The sequence below is a fragment of the Bicyclus anynana genome, chromosome 9 (assembly GCF_947172395.1).
Source record: "Bicyclus anynana chromosome 9, ilBicAnyn1.1, whole genome shotgun sequence".
Lineage (NCBI taxonomy): Eukaryota > Metazoa > Arthropoda > Insecta > Lepidoptera > Nymphalidae > Bicyclus > Bicyclus anynana.
Window position 1 is genome coordinate 14,461,542 of NC_069091.1, and position 20,532 is coordinate 14,482,073.

At 38.1% G+C, this 20,532-nt stretch overlaps 1 protein-coding gene across 1 annotated transcript in view; it reads right to left on the reverse strand.

Moving 5' to 3' along the window:
* LOC112048991 (1-phosphatidylinositol 4,5-bisphosphate phosphodiesterase classes I and II) overlaps positions 1-20,532 on the reverse strand; it is a 114,080-nt gene that overhangs the window by 37,384 nt on the left and 56,164 nt on the right. Inside the window, exons 4-5 of the mRNA XM_052883481.1 lie at positions 16,640-16,773; positions 3,078-3,263 (exon numbers count right to left, since the gene is read on the reverse strand). Of these exons, the coding sequence (XP_052739441.1) occupies positions 3,078-3,263; positions 16,640-16,773 (320 nt within the window). The remainder of the gene's footprint in view (positions 1-3,077; positions 3,264-16,639; positions 16,774-20,532) is intronic.

The window sequence follows — 20,532 nt, forward strand, 5'->3', positions numbered from 1 at the left end:
GCCCATGACTACAATCTCACCTGATGGTAAGTGATGATGCAATCTAAGATGGAAGCGGGCTAACTTGTTAGGGGGAGGATGAAAATCCACACTCCTTTCGGTTTCCAATCGCTTGGCGGTACGTCTTTGCCGGTAGGGTGGTAAAAAGCCATGGTCGACCTGGACCTCCGTCTTGTAAATCCACCGCGCATACCACTGCGCCACGGAGTTCGTCAAAATAATTAAAGTAGGAAGCTTAAAATTAGAGATATACGCGGTAGTCCTAGAAGAGCTCACAACAGTTAGTACTATTGAGCTCGAAACCACAGTTGTTCCGTACAGTTGGTCGCGAGTACCTCGTGTGTACACGTCTCAATATAGTCTGGCGCACAGAACACCTGTTACGATCCGTTCTGAATTCCATTTATACCGTACTACTCGTTCATTGTGCAGAAGATTTATGAGTCTGCGTAATATTCATAATAATGCACTATGTTGGTACGTCAACTCATTTATCTTTAAAATTATTATAACTTTTCTCGCCGCGTGCCCGGAGATTGCTTTATTATTAAAGAAAAATGTCAGATGCTTTTTTTAGTATGCAACGAAAGAATTTGCTAGCAATTTCTACACAGAATACGAATCAAGAGTATCCCTAGCTCATTTGTGCGTGACTTACATTAAGGATAAAGCCTGAAACTGGTGTCAGTGACTAAATAGTCGCAGAGTAAAACGTTAGCTTGGTCTGGACCTATAGTACTGCTATCAAGGGGTCTACTAAAGGCCGGACTAATACGAACGGCTTGAAGCAGTCAGGATTGCTTCAAGTTGCGACTGCATAGTGAACTACAGACTTCTGCGAACACATCATCATCATCATCAACCCATATTCGGCTCATTGCTGAGCTCGAGTCTCCTCTCAGAATTACAGGGATTAGACTAACAGCCCACCACGCTGGCCCAATGCGGATTGGCAGATTTCACACACGCAGAGAATTAAAAAAATTCACAGGTATGCCGGTTACCTTACGATGTTTTTCTTTCGCCATTTGAGACACTCGTAATTTATTTTCTTAAAATGCACACAACTGAAAAGTTCTACACCCTCCTGAAGCAGAGGTCATATCTACTGGGCTATCACGGCTCTGCTAGAACTCAAATAAAATTAGTATCCAGTTTACCCTCTCTACGCAATAATATCACAAAACTTGCACCACGAATTCTCGACACTTCGCCCCGGGAACGGAAACAAGGAAGGCAAGTTCAATAGGGATTTGCCAAACTTTGTTCAGTATTTGTCGTATCAAACGATGAACACGAACCGAGTTCAACTTACTAAATTGTTGTAACTTAACCCGACTCTAATAAGAGCTAGACAGAACTTCAATTTGTCAATACCAAAACTTATAGTCCCTCTATCTATAGTCTATGCTATCTATACTAATATTATAATGAGAAATGATTTGTATTTTTGTATGTAACGAATTCATTTACAAATTACTAGACCGATTAGAAAAACTATTTCACCGATAGAAAGCTACATTATCAAGGAGTAACTAGGCTATATTTTATCCCCGTATTCCCACGGGAACGGATCTACGCATGTAAAACCGCGAGGCTCTGCTAATATATCCATATATTTGTCGGAGAATTAGATAATAATGGCAACATAACATTGATTAGAGTAACTAATTTGATAGCGATATCTGTTAGAAACCTCTTTTCGTTACGAGTAACAATAAAAAGTAGTAAGTGTCGTTTATGTCAGTTTTTTGTTTGTGGACATCTGTCAGTTGACGATCTCTGAGTCACCACGCGTTTTCAATTTTATTCAATTCTCAAGATTATTCAGTTGCAACCCTTGAGCTGATCTAGTCAGTTTAGCAGTGAGTGAGGGAATTGAGTGGGTGAGTTATCCGTATAGTCCGGCCATTGCATTGTTAGTTACTTAGCTGGAAGTCAACACGAGCGGAGAAGGGGAGTATTGACTAGTTGTCAAGTTATCCCTAAACCCTACTGATATCGGTTGCAAGACCGAAATCCGCTCGTCTTGCCTACAATAGTTAATCCTAGTTTCCATCTTATCATCTTATTATTCTACAGCGGTATACCTGTAGAAGTAATAAAGTGATCATTCCGGTAATGGTTAATAGTGTTACTTCATGTATTTACCATCCCTGACGTAAAGTGTAGAACCTAGTCAAGACATGCCACGATAGTATTGCGGAATATACCATACGACACGATATCGCAATATTTAGCCCGTGATGTTTAGTATTCTCAGATATATTTAAACGAACAATTATTGTACATTTAAATTTATAGGTAAATTGTGATCTCAAACTCAAACGGGTCGAAAGTTAAGGTTCAAACATTTTAATTTGACATCCTTCCATATAAAAAACATATCTTACTTGAATCCGTTTCCACCAGTGCTAAGCTATGTGCACCAATGAATAAGATTGGTGGATATCAAACGCATCCATAGCAACGTAGCGTAGCACATCTTTGGTGGAAAAGCACCCTAAAGGTGTTATGTGCGGCACTGTATTAAAATTGAGAGTCCGATCGAACGACTGAAAGTGGTTCTAATTTAGCTTTCTAGATACCACCCACGCATACTAACAGAGCAAGTTAAATACAAGCTTGTAATAAAATGCAAACAGCGGTTACCCAGTCTTTGTTCAACCACTACCTGTGCCCCGCGGCGTTACTCGCTTAGTTCCCGTGGGAAATATCGGGATAAAAAATTAGCCCTAGTGCTATTCCAGAGCACGTTCAATCTTCAAAATTTACGAGTATGTATGAACGGATCTGTTTTATACGTTTTTGGAGTTGTAAATGGTGTAATAGGCTATTTGACACTTTTAAAAGGGTATTAAATTGTTCATTAGCGTTCTATTGGATTGAAAATTAATAAATACATGATTTTTAAACTAAGCTTTCTATGAAATCCTTGACTTTTATTAATTGATATCGATACATTCCATATACTACTCGAAAATATAATTTATTTTCTCTATTGTAAAATATAATATAGCGTTCCAGTATCTGTCTAGAAGATTAATAAGCTATCTCAGTAGGATGAAACCACTTACAGATTGTTGAAAATCTTCTGAACCTCCGTGCGCTGTGTGAGACTCTTGTAGAAGGCAAAGAAGTCCTCAAACTGGAACTTGGACTGGCTGATGGTGTCGTTCTTGCCCGTGGGCAAACCGGACTCGCTGAGCGCCTTCTCGACCCTCTTCTTGCCTTCTTTGTTCTGTGCGAACAGGCTGACGATACTACCAACAAAATAAGACCCATTTTACACACATTTCTGAATATCCAATGGAGTACGTTACTTTAGACAAGACAAAAAAAAAAGTAACAAATTAGATCAACTTTTCTTGAACCAAGTACCTTTCACAGTTAAACATTGTTACTCTAATTCCGCTTACCCTGGAGCAGTATGGGATGTCTAAGGTCCAAATCATATATCCTGCTAACCCACACCCCTGCGTTTTCACCCGCGTAGTTCCCATTCCAATGAGAATACGGACATAATATATAGCATATGACTCTCACAAATAACGTGGCTATCTAGCATTAAAAGAATTTTCCAAATTGGTTTAGTAGGTAGGTCCAGAGAATACCCCCTACAACACGGAGGGATAAATAATCTATAAGGAGGGAGGCCTAACCCTTTAGTGGGCCAATTCAGGCTTTAAATAGGCTGACAATGATGACATCAATGTACATAATGCATGTAATACCCCGTTAAATACGTATAGAACATTACAGTAGTAAGCCGCCTGTGGTCGAGGTAATCCTGTGGGCAGGCGGAGGCAAATTGTGCGCTTAGTGTATTTGCATATGAATTGAAAGCCTTCACCTAAGCCGATATCTCCGAACTGAATACACTTAAGAAAGCATTAACATAATCGAATACACCAATTTATGATGATTTATATTCAATACTACTGGACCCGGTTCAGCTTTGCTTTGACTTAGGGGCAAGTTACGACTTAGTTTAATACTTAAGGAATGCAAGAAAACAGTTATTAAATATTTATCGTCACTAAATTATGAAGAAGTAGAATCCTTATTAAAACTTATACCCTCTTTATTTTATTTATTTTAGAGGCACTTCTTCCCTTTCCCTACCCTACCCTTACCCTACCATTACTCTACCCTACCCCTACCCTACTTACCTACCTACCTTGGAAACTGCGAAAATCCCCATATAAAATTTCACCCCCTTTTTTAAGGGGTTGGATTTAAAAAAGAAAAATGATGCACGGTTTTTTTTTACTTACAAATAGTCTGCATACCAATTTTTAGCTTTCTACCTTAAAATTGCGGAATGCTTTATATAACCCCCCATTTTAGGAAAGTGTGGGGTTAGAAAAAGACAAAAAGTAGCCTATGTATCTGTCCATTCTTTCAACTATCTCCACTTAAAAAACACGTCAATTCGTCGCTCTGTTTTGCCGTGAAAGACGGACAAACAAACAGACAGACGGACATACACACATACTTTTACATTTATATTATTAATTTCTAATCTTAAATATGAATTAACTGAGTCCAGCAGTTACACAAGCGTAGTATCTAGTATAGGAATATCAGAATAAATAAAACCAGGTTATTTATATCTATGAGTACATATTAACCGGATTATTTAGCCGTCAATGAGTAAAAAAACTCAAAATTGTCCAAGATTTTTTTTAATTTATACACATCGCTCTTTTTAACTCAGTACCGGTAACGTATAACGCCAATAATAGCTAATTAAAACATTTAAACAATAAACAGAGAAGCAATTTAAACGTAGTCTGCGTTATTTCATTCACTTGTAAATTATGTTTATCACGATAGCGTGGTTTTCATCACAGCTCGGGCCATAGAAAATATAATAAAATATCAATAGAAATGCCAAGCACCTACCTACGCGTGATCTTGTCGCCACACAGATAACATATACATTATATAACCTCCTGGTAGGGGTGCCCATGAAACAGTGGATTTACTCGAGCGTTGCGTATTAGATTTGGTGTATTAGATAATAGGAAGAATAAATGTTATAAATATTTTTTTCTCTTTCAGTGGTGGAGACAAAATTTACAGATTTTAAGGGCATTTTTATTAATATTAAATATTTTTATATGTTTTTGTTATTCAAAAAATTAAATTATTGCGAAACCAGAATTACAACGGTTATATTTTGCAACTATGTATCCCCCACTGTGTTAGGTTAAGGTCAAACATCAAATTTTCAAAAATTAAATTTCAGTTTTAACACTACTCACTTTGCCTTAATTTCTCGAGCCGGCTTAATACACAATGTTCCCACAAATATAAAGGGATAATACTTGGTGGAGGTACTTAACAACGTGCAAGGGTATCCCCTCTTATAGTCATCTGCTCCGCTCGAGTAAATCCAAAAGTTTTTCTTTTTCGTGTCGTATTAATCGACATTCAAAAAAGGTATAATTTCTTTGACCGCCTGTATTCTGTTCGTCTTTAGATAGCAACTGCCCGAGAAACAATATGTAAGACAAACATACAACAATGTAACAGGACATACTGGATACATACATGGATGGATACATACATACTTTAATTAATATATACGACAGACTGGAGAGAAATAAATCTTTATTGCGCAAAGCATTCGCACTCTAAGCTAAATATACATGTATGAAGTGGCACACACGCCATTTCTATGGCCTTGATATTAAGAATCCTATGGCGCCGGCACTAAATAAGAAATATCGTAGGTCGTAGGCGCTCCTACGAACCGTAGCACAGTGCTACGAGTAGGCGCAATTATGTAAGTTAATTGTCTACGGAACCACTGTAGCGGTGTTGTGATTGCACCTAATTGCAGATTGCACGGTGCGCTCGGTGTTTGCTTGACAACTTCCGCAACCGGTTAATTTAAAACTTCTACTGTCTCTTATTATCTTCCCTTTTACAATTTCTTGGTACGTATTTTGTTAATTCAAAAGGTATCTTCTTAGGCGAAGTTTTCATTTTACATGTTTTTATTTCCTTTCCCTGCTAGTAATTACTACTCGTATGTAATTTTGAAACACTCCCTGTAAAAAGACGAAAATTGTGAATGCTTGTTCAGTTCTAGTGACTTTACATTAAAATGATAGAAATAATTTGATGCTAAAGCCAAGATTATTCAAGATTCAAATCACCTCGTGTAGTCAATTCGTCAACGACTTACAGGTATTATTATTTATTTTCTGCCCTGGAGAAAAAGAAATCCACCGGTTAATATTTAAAGTGTTGTTAAGTTTTAACATTTGGCAGTAGGTAATTATTTAATGAGGTTTAAAAGACGGCAAAATAGCTACTCCACGTTATTTTTTTTTCAACGATAAGTTTGCGCTTGAGGTTTAACTCGATAGTACAAAAGCACAATTTAACCCCTTTAAGTTACAGCGATGTGACATCGTTCGTTTCCATGGAAACTTCGTTGTTAGTTACATTTTAATTTTGTGTTCCCATACATACAAATAAAGTTCAAATTCGAATAAGACTTGTTATAGGCGATCATTTCATCGACGAATGTGAAATAGCGGAATCGCACCCCACTCCGGTTACCTAAACATTTTACTGGAACTCGTTTAACCCTACGTACGTTTCACTTCGAAATCGGAGCATCCTCAAGAGATGTCGACAGAGATGAGAGCAAAATAAATCAATTATTCATTAGACAGATTATTATTATTAGGTTGATAGTAAACAGAGCATCGTAGAGACAATAAACACAGCCGACAGAATTAATAGCAGACGATGTTGAATATAGCCACCACCGCAGGCCTATGCACTAACTTAGAATAACTTTAGTAGACATACACGAAATTCACCAACTTGCTTAGTTAGTAATTCTTCAGTAAATTGATTTCGTATTCACTATTTATTTATTGCTTAGGCATAGAGTAGCATTCCGCTATTTCACATTCGCCGATGTAATGATCGCCTATAACAAATCTTATTCGAATTTGAACTTTATTTGTATGTATCTTCATCATCATCATTATCAATCCATATTCGGCTCGCTGCTGAGATCGAGTCTCCTCTCAGAATGAGAGGGGTTAGACCTATAGGCCACCACGCTGGCCTATGCACTAATTTAGAATAACTTTACAACATACACGAAATTCACCAACTTGCTTAGTTAGTAATTCTTAAGTAAATTGATTTCATATTCACTATTTATTTAATGCTTAGGCATAGAGTAGTAGTGCCAAAAAAAAATTTTCGAATCATTTCACCGCGGCTAGTTGCCTCGACTGGTGACAGAAGGGCTGGCTCATTTTTTGCGCAAAAGACTCTTTTCTGGCTGTCCAGTGCGGAAATGCAGCCAGTATTCTTGCCACCAATTCACGTGGGCATGATTTGTAAGTATAGTTATTAGGATAAGTTACCTTAACTTCCTTATTGTATTTTTTCTAAAATGCTAAGTGATCATAGGTGGTTACATCAAGCGAGTCGCAGGGATTCCCTGGATGCCGGTGCAGGCGGTGATATGGTGGTGATGATGATGATGATGATGATGATGATGATATTAGGTGGATAATATTAGCAAGTTAATACGTCAAAGTTATTGAATAGGCCGGCGGTTTAGTCGCGGTGCTGCAAATCAAATTGTCTGCTAAGTTGTCTCGGCGCGGCGCATTTCTAATTGAGCTAAATTGAGGCAGTGAATGAACTTAGGTACTACTTATTACCGCTGGCTAAGACACTGTAACAAGATTGTTATTTTCTCTTTCAAAGTTAAGTTAATCTACGAAACTTTGTTACAAGTTACCGCTTGTTTATTATTATTTTTTTAAAGTTAACTTATGGAACTTTGCCTAAAGTTCCGTAAAGTTCACCATAGATGAGTACCATACGTGAGTACTATGCGTGAGTACCATACGTGAGTAACATACTTGAGTTTTGTTAATTCTTTTATTTCTTTTTACATGTTCGTAGAGAAAGTATTGTATGCCACTACACGTAATTAGCGGTTGTAGCACTCGTGCTGTCTCTTGTACACAAAAAAAGTGCACTCGTGCTACAATTTCCCCCATTATACAACTATTCCATTAATATCAATTCGAGATATCCTCCAATCCAACTCCAAATAAACTCTTCTTTTTTTATTATTTACAATTTGGTCTTTGACTACAATCTCACCTGATGATAAGTGATGATACAATCTAAGATGGAAGCGGGCTTGTGAGGAGTAGGATGAAATCCACATCGCATAATGCGCAATCACAACTAAATCGCTTGGCGGTACGTCTTTGTCGGTAGGGTGGTAACTAGCCACGGCCAAAGCCTCCCACCAGCCAGCTAAACTAATCTAGTACTGTGTGATGAGTGAGTTGGCTTGATCCTTCGAGGCGCGAGCAGTCAATGGAGCACACGATCACGGTCGAGACGGCTTTCCGCAGTCAATACCAGATTTGAGTTACATACGCTTCGGTGAACTAAAGATCGCCGCATATATAGGTACGACCATCCTGTTACTATTAAAGTAATATTGACATTACTGCCTTGAAATAAAGTCGGAAATTAATCAACACCTATGATCTTGATGATAACCTCTTCCTCGTTTTATGAATATTTATAAGTTTATACTCTCAAGCTAAGTGGCTGGCTGAAAAGGGTGATTTCTTCCATCATGCAGAGGAAGATATAAAAATACGCTTTACACTTTAACGGACGGATCTTTGAAAACTGCTGTCCCAAAACCAAACTCCATAACTGCTTGTACTTCATCATCATCAACAACATCATTAACTATCCTTATTCGGCTCATTGTTGAGCACGAGTCTCCTCTCAGAATGAGAGGCGTTAGGCTTATAGTCCTAATCGTAATCGAGTCTAGTCATCACAGTAGCCGAAAATATAAGCTTCGGTAAACTAAAAGCTGGCATTTCTGGCGAAGTATGTATATCCTGCTAGCTTTGAATTAAAGACAAAAACTAAGTAACATAGCAACAAATGCTTTTAATGGTCCCAAGGCAAGGAAAACTTTTTGATTATGATGATCTCCGCTTACTCGTACTATTTCAATTTCTCTACAAGTTGTGTGTGATGAGGTTGGAGGTGCATGCCCCGGACCGGATTCGAACATACACCCTCCGGAATCAGAGACACAGGTCATATCCACTGAGCTATCACGGCTATATTTTCAGTTGTGTGCATTTAAAGAAATTAAATATCGCGTGTCTCTAACGGTGAAGGAAAAAACAAACCTACATAACTGTCAATTTTCTTAATTCTCACACGTCACAGAGACTGACTTCTGCCAATCCGCATTGGTGAACTATTGACCTAACCCCTCTCATTACTGAGAGAAGACTCGTTCTCAGCAAGGAGACGAATATGGGTTGATAATGATGATGATGACCAGCGAGCTACAAAAAGAACATTGCAGAATACCCACTCTAGATTCTATACCCACTATACACAACTAGTAACTGCCAAACAAGTATAATAACCATCCGATTCACACTCACCGGTGACACAAATCGAGAAACTCAACCGAACACAGCGAAGCCCGTAAAAGTTTCAACTTTTACTACCCCAGCTGGAACTATCCCAGTTACAATACACTTCCAGTTGAATGCACCTCCTCCTCCTCCACTGACTGGAAGGAATCTGGGGCGTCAGCTCGGAGTTTTGTATGTTTAAAATCTTCATTAGGAAAGAAGATTTTATTAGTTTTTATTTACCCGACCACGCCTAAATGAAGGGTTGTGTCTTTGATCTTTGTATTCGTCTCTATGCTCATGAACTAAACTCGTAATCAACGACACAAATGATTTTGATAAATTAAACCTTTTTAATTTAAAGAAAAATATTTTAAATTCATTAGATTAGTCTCGTACCAGGTCTCGGATCCGAGACCTGGTCGCTCATTAAAAGATTCAAAGTCACTCAGCGGGCGATGGAGCGAGATATGGAATTACTCTGCGTGATCGAATCAGAAATGATTGTGCATGAGAGTGTGAGTGGTGCATCAAATTAAATGAAGCTTTAAAACACTAGTGTGGAATGTTCAAACATTTTTGAAAATGTTTGAACATTTCAAAGAAAAGGTTAGTCATTTTCTACACGTGGAATAACGACAGTAACAAATATAGCGCAAAGAAGTAGAATACAAAAGGCGATCTTATCGCTAAGATTGCGATCACTGTATTAGGATTAGACGAACACGAAAACAACAAATAGTACAATAGGATAGTTGACTCATATCAAATTTAATATATAAACAATATTAATTTCATGTATAAATGTCCTAAATATGTATCGATATTAATTAATAAAAGTTAAGGATTTCATTATATATCCTACTCTAGTGAATTTTTTCAAGTACGTATCCATAAACAACCTTTTAGCCAGTAGAGGGTGGGAACACTTGACTCTTAACAAAGGTTAGCTCTTAAACTTAAAAGCTTAATATTTTACAGATGCCTAAATCGAAAAATATTGGTAGAAGACCCCTTATATCTTTCAACGATACTATGAAATAAACGAGTAAAAAAAAATATCCCCACCCTACCCTAAAAAATATTTTACTTTTGAAAAACGAAAGTTTCCTTTTTCATATTCATATCTCCACACTCCACAGTACTGGGTAGGCACACTAAACTTTAGTGTATGCACAAGAAACTAGACCAGTTACAATAAATTTCCAGCTGAATGCAGCCCTGACGCCTCAATGGAGAAAATCCAGCGAATGTTCAGAATTTAATAGGCCAACGTTAGAATTCAATACAGTTTATACATCGACGTTCCTCCGCCTATGATACAATTTTCAGAATGTAGGCGATGAATTTCTAATGTATTACATGTCGTATGCCTGCGTAATGTTCTCGTTAGTCAGAAGTTAGCTTGCGAATTCGGTCTTTACAATTTTTACCCGACGTTTTTTTGATTCTTTACAAGTTAGCCCTTGGCTACAATCTCACGTGATGGTGAGTGATGATGCAATCTAAGATGGAAGCGGGATAACTTGTTAGGAGGAGGATGAAAATCCACACCCCTTTCGGTTTCTACACGACATCGTACCGGAACGCTAAATCGCTTGGCGGTACGTCTTTGCCGGTAGGGTGGTAACTAGCCACAGCTGAAGCCTCCCACCAGCCAGACCTGGACCAATTAAGAAAACCTCAATCGGCCCAGCCGGAGGACCTCCGTACATGTTATTTTAAATTCTTAATATAAGTTATACCCTAACGTCTCTATTGTATTTTTCAAAACATAAGTGAATTAATAAGAACACAGCTGGCCTTTCACTATTTTGGTCTTTATTATCAACCTATTAAAATACATCAAATCAATTGACAAATGTCATCTGTATATTTTGTCCACCACAGTAACCACCGGGTGACATCTGTTAAATAAAATTTTAATTTCGTATATTATGTCAACGAGCATACATCGAAAAGATAGTGAATTAGCCTGCAGTTCCTACAACTAGACCACACACGTAGTTTACGTCGTAGCCAGATCTCATTATTGATCAATCACAACACATCGCTCTGTTCCTTTTCGAACTTAAGAAAAAAAAATAGGGTACCAAAGCTGAATTGGAAATATAGTACCAACCCACTACGGGGACATGTTAACCCAAACATGCACCTGCCGCTCTAACCATGTGACAGATCGATTCTCTTTCTACAATCGCCGTTTCCAAAATATAAAACTAGCTACCTGTATGGGAATGACATATCTGATTGATAAATTTGATCACGTGACCTATCGATAACAAACGACATTCACATACATTTTTTTTTTATTATCGGTGAGTTAGCGTTTGTAGAAAGACATGGCTAGAGCGGAAGATCTTTCTCTTGATATCTTATCCAGACTTTCGAATGTGAGTACTGGGAATCTATATTAATATTATAAAGCTGAAGAGTTTGTTTGTTTGATTGATTGAACGCGCTAATCTCAGGAACTACTGGTCCGATTTGAAAATTTCTTTCAGTGTTAGATAGCCCATTTATAGAGAAAGGCTATAGGCTATATATTATCCCCATATTTCTACGGGAACGGGAACCACACGGGTGGAACCGCGCGGCGTCAGCTAGTGCATATATAACGTCTACTAAGGCAATCTCGGACGAGATTGGCAGCCGTCATTCGCTCAAGAGAACATCATTAATGTGTACGCTACCTGTGTTCCAATTAGTCAGGCAGACCATTTGATGCTGCCATTTATTACCAGCTGGAATCTGTTAGCAGATAATCTATACACCAGAGTGCGGTTACCTCATCGTAGGTAATACATAACTAGATGGACGACCTAAATAGTGAGACCGCAATTTTGATTTTTACTTCTCTGTATATTGTTATACGACCTTTTAATATACTGGACAATAATACCAAGATAAATAGCCTTTTCTAACGACGGCATTTCCTTATTTTTGTAAAATGAAAGATGACTTATCATGACTATATTAGTTAGGCATATGCTGTCGCGACACTTTTTGAAATAATCTTTTTAGACGTATTTCAGTTATTTTGATTTTAACACAAAATTACTAAACAGATTTAATGAAAATGGAATGGAAGTATATATAATATATATACTCTTTCAGACAAAAAAAGAATTTTCAAAATAGGTTAATAAATGACGAACGAAAATAATCGATGTAACCCTAAGGATTAGCAAACTGAAGTGGCAATGAGCGGGTCGTAGAACAGATGACCGATGGGGCAGACGTGTTCTGGAGTAGATACTGCGTACCAGCAAGCGCAGTGTAGGACGTCCTGCAGCCAGATGGTCCGACGACATCAAGAAGGTAGTGGAAAGCGGCTGGATGAGGAAGGTGGATCGTGTGTGGTGGCGCGCCCTCGGATAGGCTTATGTCCAGCAGTGAACGAACACAGGCTGTTGATTTGGTCCTCTCCTTACTACCCAAATTAATTATCAACCCATATTCGGCTCACTGCTGAGCTCGAGTCTCCTCTCAGAATGAAAGGGGTTAGGCCTTAGTCCACCACGCTGACACAATGCGGATTGGCGGACCTCACACACGCAGAGAATTAAGAAAAATTCTCTGGTATGCAGGTTTCCTCACGATGTTTTTCCTTCACCGTTTGAGACACGTAATATTTACTGAAAAGTTGGAGGTGCATGCCCCGGGCCGGATTCGAACCCACACCCTCCGGAATCGGAGGCAGAGGTTATATCCACTGGGCTATCACAGTTCAGCTCTATCACTACCCAAATTAAGGTCTCTAATACAGAACTGGTGACCTGGCTGGGGAGTAGTGGCCTTTTTTGCAAAAAAATAACCTTGACGACATTTTTTCGTATTATCAAGAATTAGTAACAAAACAAATACAGAATGTAACAAAAAAACACAAACTTTCTGGTGAACGGAGTCGCTGACAACTTATATTTACAGATAAATAAATAAAATAAAAAAAGCCTTATTTCTTCTTATTTACAATTAATTAGGTGATAAGTATTTTAATTTGTTAATTGATAAATTAAGTAAGTTATAATTTTAAAATGTTTATTTTCTTCCCTTTTATTTAAAAGAAGAACCCTTGACGGTGAATGCCTCCTCCAGGTGCTGCCATTTCGATCGGTCTTTTGCCTTCAGTAGCCAATTTTTGACGGTGAAATTCATGATTTACTGATAAAACTATATAAAAAATCACAAGCCATTGAATAAAATCGATAAGCATATCAGTAACGTATCGATATTATAAATACGAGTATAGCAAATGTGTACAAAAAAAGAATGTTTGTCGTCAAGATTATGTCATTTATGCAAATACCAGACGAATGCCTTCGCTGTTTGCTCACGGTTTTTACTATAATAGGCGAAGCGGAACCTGCCACCGCGCCGCGATAAGACCATCAAGCTGATATCAGATTAGAATTGTTTGATATTTAGTGCTTAGTAGAGCATACAAACCCTCGGTTTACGGAAAAAAAAATGATTTGATTAAGCTGCTTACTTGTCCAGAGTCGGAATATAAGTTTTTATTTGCCTTGTACTAAGACCAATCTTGGTCAGCATAGTCCAATTTATCGTATGCAATCTTTTGCAAACAGTGTCCGAGACCGTATATATATCTTCAGTGACTCAATTAGCAATATTAAGACTAGGTTTTCTTAAATGTTGATTGATGGATTACTTCTTCACATTTATATTTTGTTTGTTTGTCTTTTTGTTTAGAGTAAGTTAATAATTTGCGTTATGTACCCTATGTAAGCATGTTGTGTTTGCTTTACGTAGGCACAATTACGTGAGAATGAGAAGAAGCTATTTTAATATATGTTAGGTTAAGTAATTGTGCCAGTTTAATAAACCAATAAAAAAAAATAAAAAAAATGAGCGGAGTGTAATGGCTAGGTGTCCACAGATCCGCATCGTACGTATCGGACGCATCGCATCAAACGCAATCATCGCTTACCATCATACATTATTGCAGTTAGCCTATCACCATCATATCAGCCGATGGACGTCCACTGCAGGACATAGGCCTCTTGTAGGGACTTCCATACACCACGATCCTGAGCCGCCTGCATCTATAGCGAATCCCTGCGACTCGCTTAATGTCGTCGGTCCACCTGGTGGAGGGTCGACCAACACTGCGCTTTCAAGTGCGGGGTCGCCATTCCAGCACCTTGGGACCCCAACGCATCGATCGTAGATCGTTAGATAGGCCTCAGCGCGTCGCGGAATTGTCATTGGTTTCGCACATTGAGTACGTCATCACTCGTAACACATTTCTCTTCATTCATGTTGTGGCTTGTATTTTTAAACTTCCAAAATGAACACGAAGGCATAATTAAGGGATTAAAATAAGAAAAACCAGTAAATATTTTATTAAGTCCACGTCCACTCACAGCGTGCACTTGTTACGTACTAAGATAAGATGTGCGTGCACGTCTTTAGGTTATGACACGATTTATATCGATGCTTCAACGTCTATCGGCTCTTCGATCAATATTTCATTATTACCGAGATACAAATCAATCGATCAAAAATTCGAGCTTCGTTTAAACTATCGAAACAGGAAAAACGTTACCTGGATTTTTCCCAAAACCAATAAAGAATCCGTTACAAGAATATTTCGCACCACGCAAATAGAAACTGTCACCGTCATGATGGATACAAATAACTCTGCGTGAGACAGGTTTAGGAGCATTCTATCAATTTTTAACCGATGGCCGTTTTTCGGACAAAGCCGAAAGCGACTTCATGGGATTTTATTCATTTTGACTTTTGCGAAATTTATGACTTTAGATTTTTTTTATTTTAAGCGATATTTAAACCTGTATTTTAAAAAGAGGGTTGTTAAGTATGATAGTTGATCAGCATTGCTATTCTGTATTTTCTTCACCGACATTTCTCCCTGTCTAACACGATACTATAGACAGAGAGAATTAGCATGTGTGGAATCGTACGGAGCATACTTAATAGCGCTTTTTAGCATGCTATTTTATAGCATGTGTAACAGTACCTTAACTGATTTCTCAAATTTGCAGTGATATTTGTGAGGTTTTAAATAAAATAAGGTACAAGTGTATAAAAATAAAAGAAGCAGAATTTGCACTAGTGTCCCACATACGGAACGTAGACGCTTAGTCATTCAAAATGTGAAACGCATTCACGATCCCATTCTGCGCAAGCCTGATTAAAAACTATGGCTCCGGTATTGTTTTCACTGAAGGTACCTACAAGTAAACGTGCAGGAAAATATCTTTCCTTTTTTTTAAATGAAAGTATATTTTTAATCGACTTCAAAAAAGAAGGTTCTCAATTCGACTGTATGTTTTATTTTGTACTTCTGTTCTGCGATTACTTAAAGACGTCTGGGCCGATTTGAATGTTTAGTTTAAATGCAATGATACTACTGTGAAGGCTGGAATAAAGAAGTCTGAGGGCGGACGAAGTCGCAGGCGTCTGCTAGTAGTAAATAAAGCCGTATAGCAACACTTCCAATGTCATCATGTCGGGATCTGGTGATGACATTCTGGAGAAATCAAGAGAAACTTTCGAAAGTTATGAGGGCGGCTAAGTGCGTTTGTTAACTTTTTCACTAAGCACTTAAAAGCACTACAATTTTATGAAAGAACTCAAGACGTTTATGAAAGAACTCTGTCTGTTAAACATCGTCGCAGCACCTTCAAGCTGATCAGTAGGTAGAACGTAATAATATGATGTTATTTTTAATTAGTTATTGTTGCGCGGAAAATTTAACGTGAATTTTATTGGAAAGTTGCTTTTGTTAATGGTCAGAGCACACCATCGAGCATTTCAAGTTACTCGCATTCAGCATAATGTTAATTGACTCGACTTGACAACCTCTATAGCACAAGGTTCCCAGTTCGGGTCAGTTTGGGTTTTCATAATTTCTAATTTGACCCAGATGTGGTCTGGAGGTAGAATAGAATAGAATATATTTTTATTTGTCCACACACAAGTAATAAAAGAAACAAACAGAATATACAAAAATCAACTAAAGTATAGGTGTATATGTGTGAGAGAAAGGGCAGCCAGACAGAGTGGTGCCGTAACTCGTTACGTTACGAAGCGGTTTACCCTCCCAATAAGCTTGTCCCTAGTCTGTGCTAGTAGGGATGATGAAAAACGCTAAAGAATGGAAAGAGGGAGAAAAGTACACTACTTACTTTTTAACAAGGATCTTTCCAGACTTGTCAGCTCTGAGGACGATCTTCGTGTGCAGTTTTTCTAGGAACTTGATCGTTGGGTTGTTAAACTGGTTAAGGTTGTAGGCCAGCTTGAATAACTCCTCCGTCCACATCTGATAACAACAAAAAATAATAATGAAGACATTGTTATGACCATTGACATGAGGCCTGGTTATCGCAGGACTCTGGCTAAATCTGTTCACACCAGTATCGCTCTATGAAACTGGTCAGTATGACATATAATCACGAAGAAGTTTTCCACCCATTCCAAACTTTTCCATGTACGTTAGTCATCGCACGGCTAGATTATTTGTACCAGTATCGGTGCCTGACACTAGCTAGACTAGCGTCAAGTATATAATGAAATGGTTATACCGTCATTTATTGATCACCAGAGTCTCGTCGATCTATCTCCAGGGCACGAGCACGTGAGGTTTACAGTTGGGAAGTTAAATCACCGTTTTGATGATATAATATCGCCTACAAGCTGATGCCCGGCGGTTTCACTCGCGTAATTCCCGTTCCCTTGAGAATATAGGGTAATATACTGTTTATGACACTCAGAAACAACGCCGCTTTCAATTAGTAAAAGAATTTACAAAATCGATTCAGTAGATTCAGAGATTACCCCCTAAAACACGGCAAACCTCTTCCTATTAAATATATTGTTCGGCTTTGGGTCAGGTTGGTTATATTGAGAAATGAGTACAACAGGGTAGCGAAGTCAGTTTTCCTTCTTCATATCAATATATTGGTTACAATAATGTCACAACTTTGGCTAATATATAAAACATCTTTGTCCCGAATGTATGGCCAGCAATATTTCTTTTACACGGGTCAAGGGATCACAAAAGGTGATAGATATACGTTACGAATTTCCGAACTTTAATCAAGTGGACAATGCCACTATATCGAAGTTACGCGGGTCTTATATAATCCAGGAGCCGACAGAATAGAGCACTTAGCGTAATTTATGAATGAACAAACATATTAACCTGGATCCCTGCCAAGAAATTACTTGAATTATACGGAGTGGTAATAGTTTCGATGACCTCTTAGGGGGCGCAAAGGTCATAGCTCATTGAAGCCATGTAGCGCCCGCACCGTCTCGCCTCGAACGGTTAGTATTGTTTGTATAGAGTACCTAATAGGCACTACATCAGCTCTAGAGCCGCGGGCTAACCGAGTGGACCACTGAGTCCATGAGTGGGTATGGCTCCATGGCTCTTGTCTTTAATTTTTTTAACAAGCGTGATTGCCATAAGATCTTTAGCTTACGATACATACCACGAGATATCTAGCGAAAAGAAAAAAATGTATTGTCGACCAACACCGAAAATACAATTCGTAGTTTTCTTTACACGAGATATGTGGCAAATCCTGACAAACTATTCATCTATTCGCGAAGAACGCAATGTCCACACGTTGACTAAGGTTTACGCGACGTGGTGACAACACGGCGTTCCGTGACCACCTACCAACAGCGAGTGGTCACTACGAGGTGGTGCTGATTGGGTGTCGTTTGGGTCCACTGAGCTAATGACCTTTAAGCGTGAAAAAATCTCACAAACATATTCATCACCACATTGACTCATCATTCACGTTCAGTGATTTAAGTGAGAGATTACTGCGGTATTAGTGTAACCAGGCAACGATGTAAACTCGAACGTTGTGCATTATAATAATGCATTTTTTTGAAGGCTGAAAATAAAACTATCCCGAGCAACGGCCGAATAAACTCTTCGTAAATATCTATACTAATATAAAAAGCTGATGAGTTTGTTTGTTTGTTTGGTTGATCACGCTAATCTCAGGAACTACTGCTGAGACCAGTCTTTGCCTGTCAATAAAAATCAAAAATGTAATACTCCTAACAAGTTATCCCGATTCTATCTTATATTGCATCATCATTTACCATCAGGTGAGATTGTAGTCAAAAGCTAACTTGTAAAGACTATAAAAAAATATGATAAATCAGCTATTAACCCATAACACAGACTATAAAGTGTGTATTATTGAAGTATATTTATTTATCTATACTAATATTTTATAAAGCTGAAGAGTTTGTTTGTTTGTTTGTTTGATTGATTGAACGCGCTCATCTCAGGAACTACTGGTCTGATTTGAAAAATTCTTTCAGTGTTAGATAACCCATTTATCGAGGAAGGCTTTAGACTATATATTATCCCCGTCCCTAGTTTATTAATAAATTAGATTAATAAGGCCAACATTTATAGGAGAGATAGCACACTAAATAAACCAAAGCCTAAATAAATATGTTAATTCCGGCATCATACTTTGGACAGCGTAACATGCATAATTATAACGTAGGTACATTAATTAATTTGTACAAAGCCCACGCATCACATTTACAATAGATATAATACCCTTAAATGTATGTATAATCCCGAACTAAATTACCTAATAGGGCATATAGAAGTCACAGGATAAATATATTTCTGGCTGGAATTCAGCCAAATAATATAATTAGGACAAATATCACAAATAGATAAAAATACGTATAGCATGTATATAGAATATTAATGTCTCCACATTTGTTATGGATAACTACAATATGTCTAAAGATTTATCTCATGCATATAGCATACTAGCAGACGCCCGCGACTTCGTCCACGTGGAAGTTTTTACAAGTCCCGCGGGAACCATGAATTTTTCCGGGATAAAATGTAGTATGTGTTAATCCAGAGTAAAGTCTATTCCCATTCTAAGCCGTTTCAGCAAAATCGCTTCAGTAGTCGTAGCGTAAAAGAGGAACAAACATACTTACACACTTTCACGGCTAAACGGCTAAGTCAGCCAGTCGCGTAAAGGAATCAGAGAACCAATCAAACCAACTTATTTCTGATGGCTTGATTACCTTATCAGCCGATAGACGTCCACTGATCAACATAGGCCTCTTGCATGGACCTCCAAGCACAAAGATCTCGAGCCGCCAGCATCCAGCGGCTCTCAAACACTTTCACACTACACACACACACAAACTTTCGCCTTTATAACAGTGTGATAAAAATATTTCCTTTTAACGCATCACAACACATCCGCATCGTACGTATCGGACGCATCGCATCAAACGGATTTTAGTATTTAGTATTAGTCATACAAGTGCGTTCAGTGACCCGCGTCGTATGGATCACACCGAACGGATTTTATCCACCTTAAAATTTAAAATCCGTTTGATGTGATGCGTCCGATGCGTACGATACGGATAAGTGGACACCTACGTTAAAACGGATTTTTAATTTTACGTGCGATCCGTAAGTTGTAGATCAGTGGACACACTTGTAGGCCTTTCAATACAGATATATAGATTTATAATAATAGTAAGTATAGCAGTTGATACACATTTTGAGCATACGTATTACAACAATATACTACGGCCAAAGGTACAGTACAACACATTACAGAGTGATTTATAGTGAAACATACTGTGCATATGCGACCCCCATCCCATAATCTTGAAGGCGACATGGCAACAAAAGGGTCCAATGTCACATGAATCTAATATAATCCGGGAGCAAACATAATGGAACGTTTAGCTTAAGTCGGGCACGAATGTCTGGACATTAATCTGGAATCTAGCCAAATAAGTCAGCCGACTCGGATGATCGGCTCTCGATATTGTAATTTTTTTAATTTTTTTTTTATTACGTTGATTTGTACCAATATTATAAAGAGGAAATGTTTCTGATGTTATACGGGGTAATCTCTGGATCTACTGAACCGATTTTGAAAACTATTACTACTACTGGAAATACTATTTGCGAGTGTTTCCGAGAGAATACGGGGATAAAATATAGCCTATGAAACTCACAATTACCTTCACCCGACCTGCCTTCTAGTGGTGAAAGAAA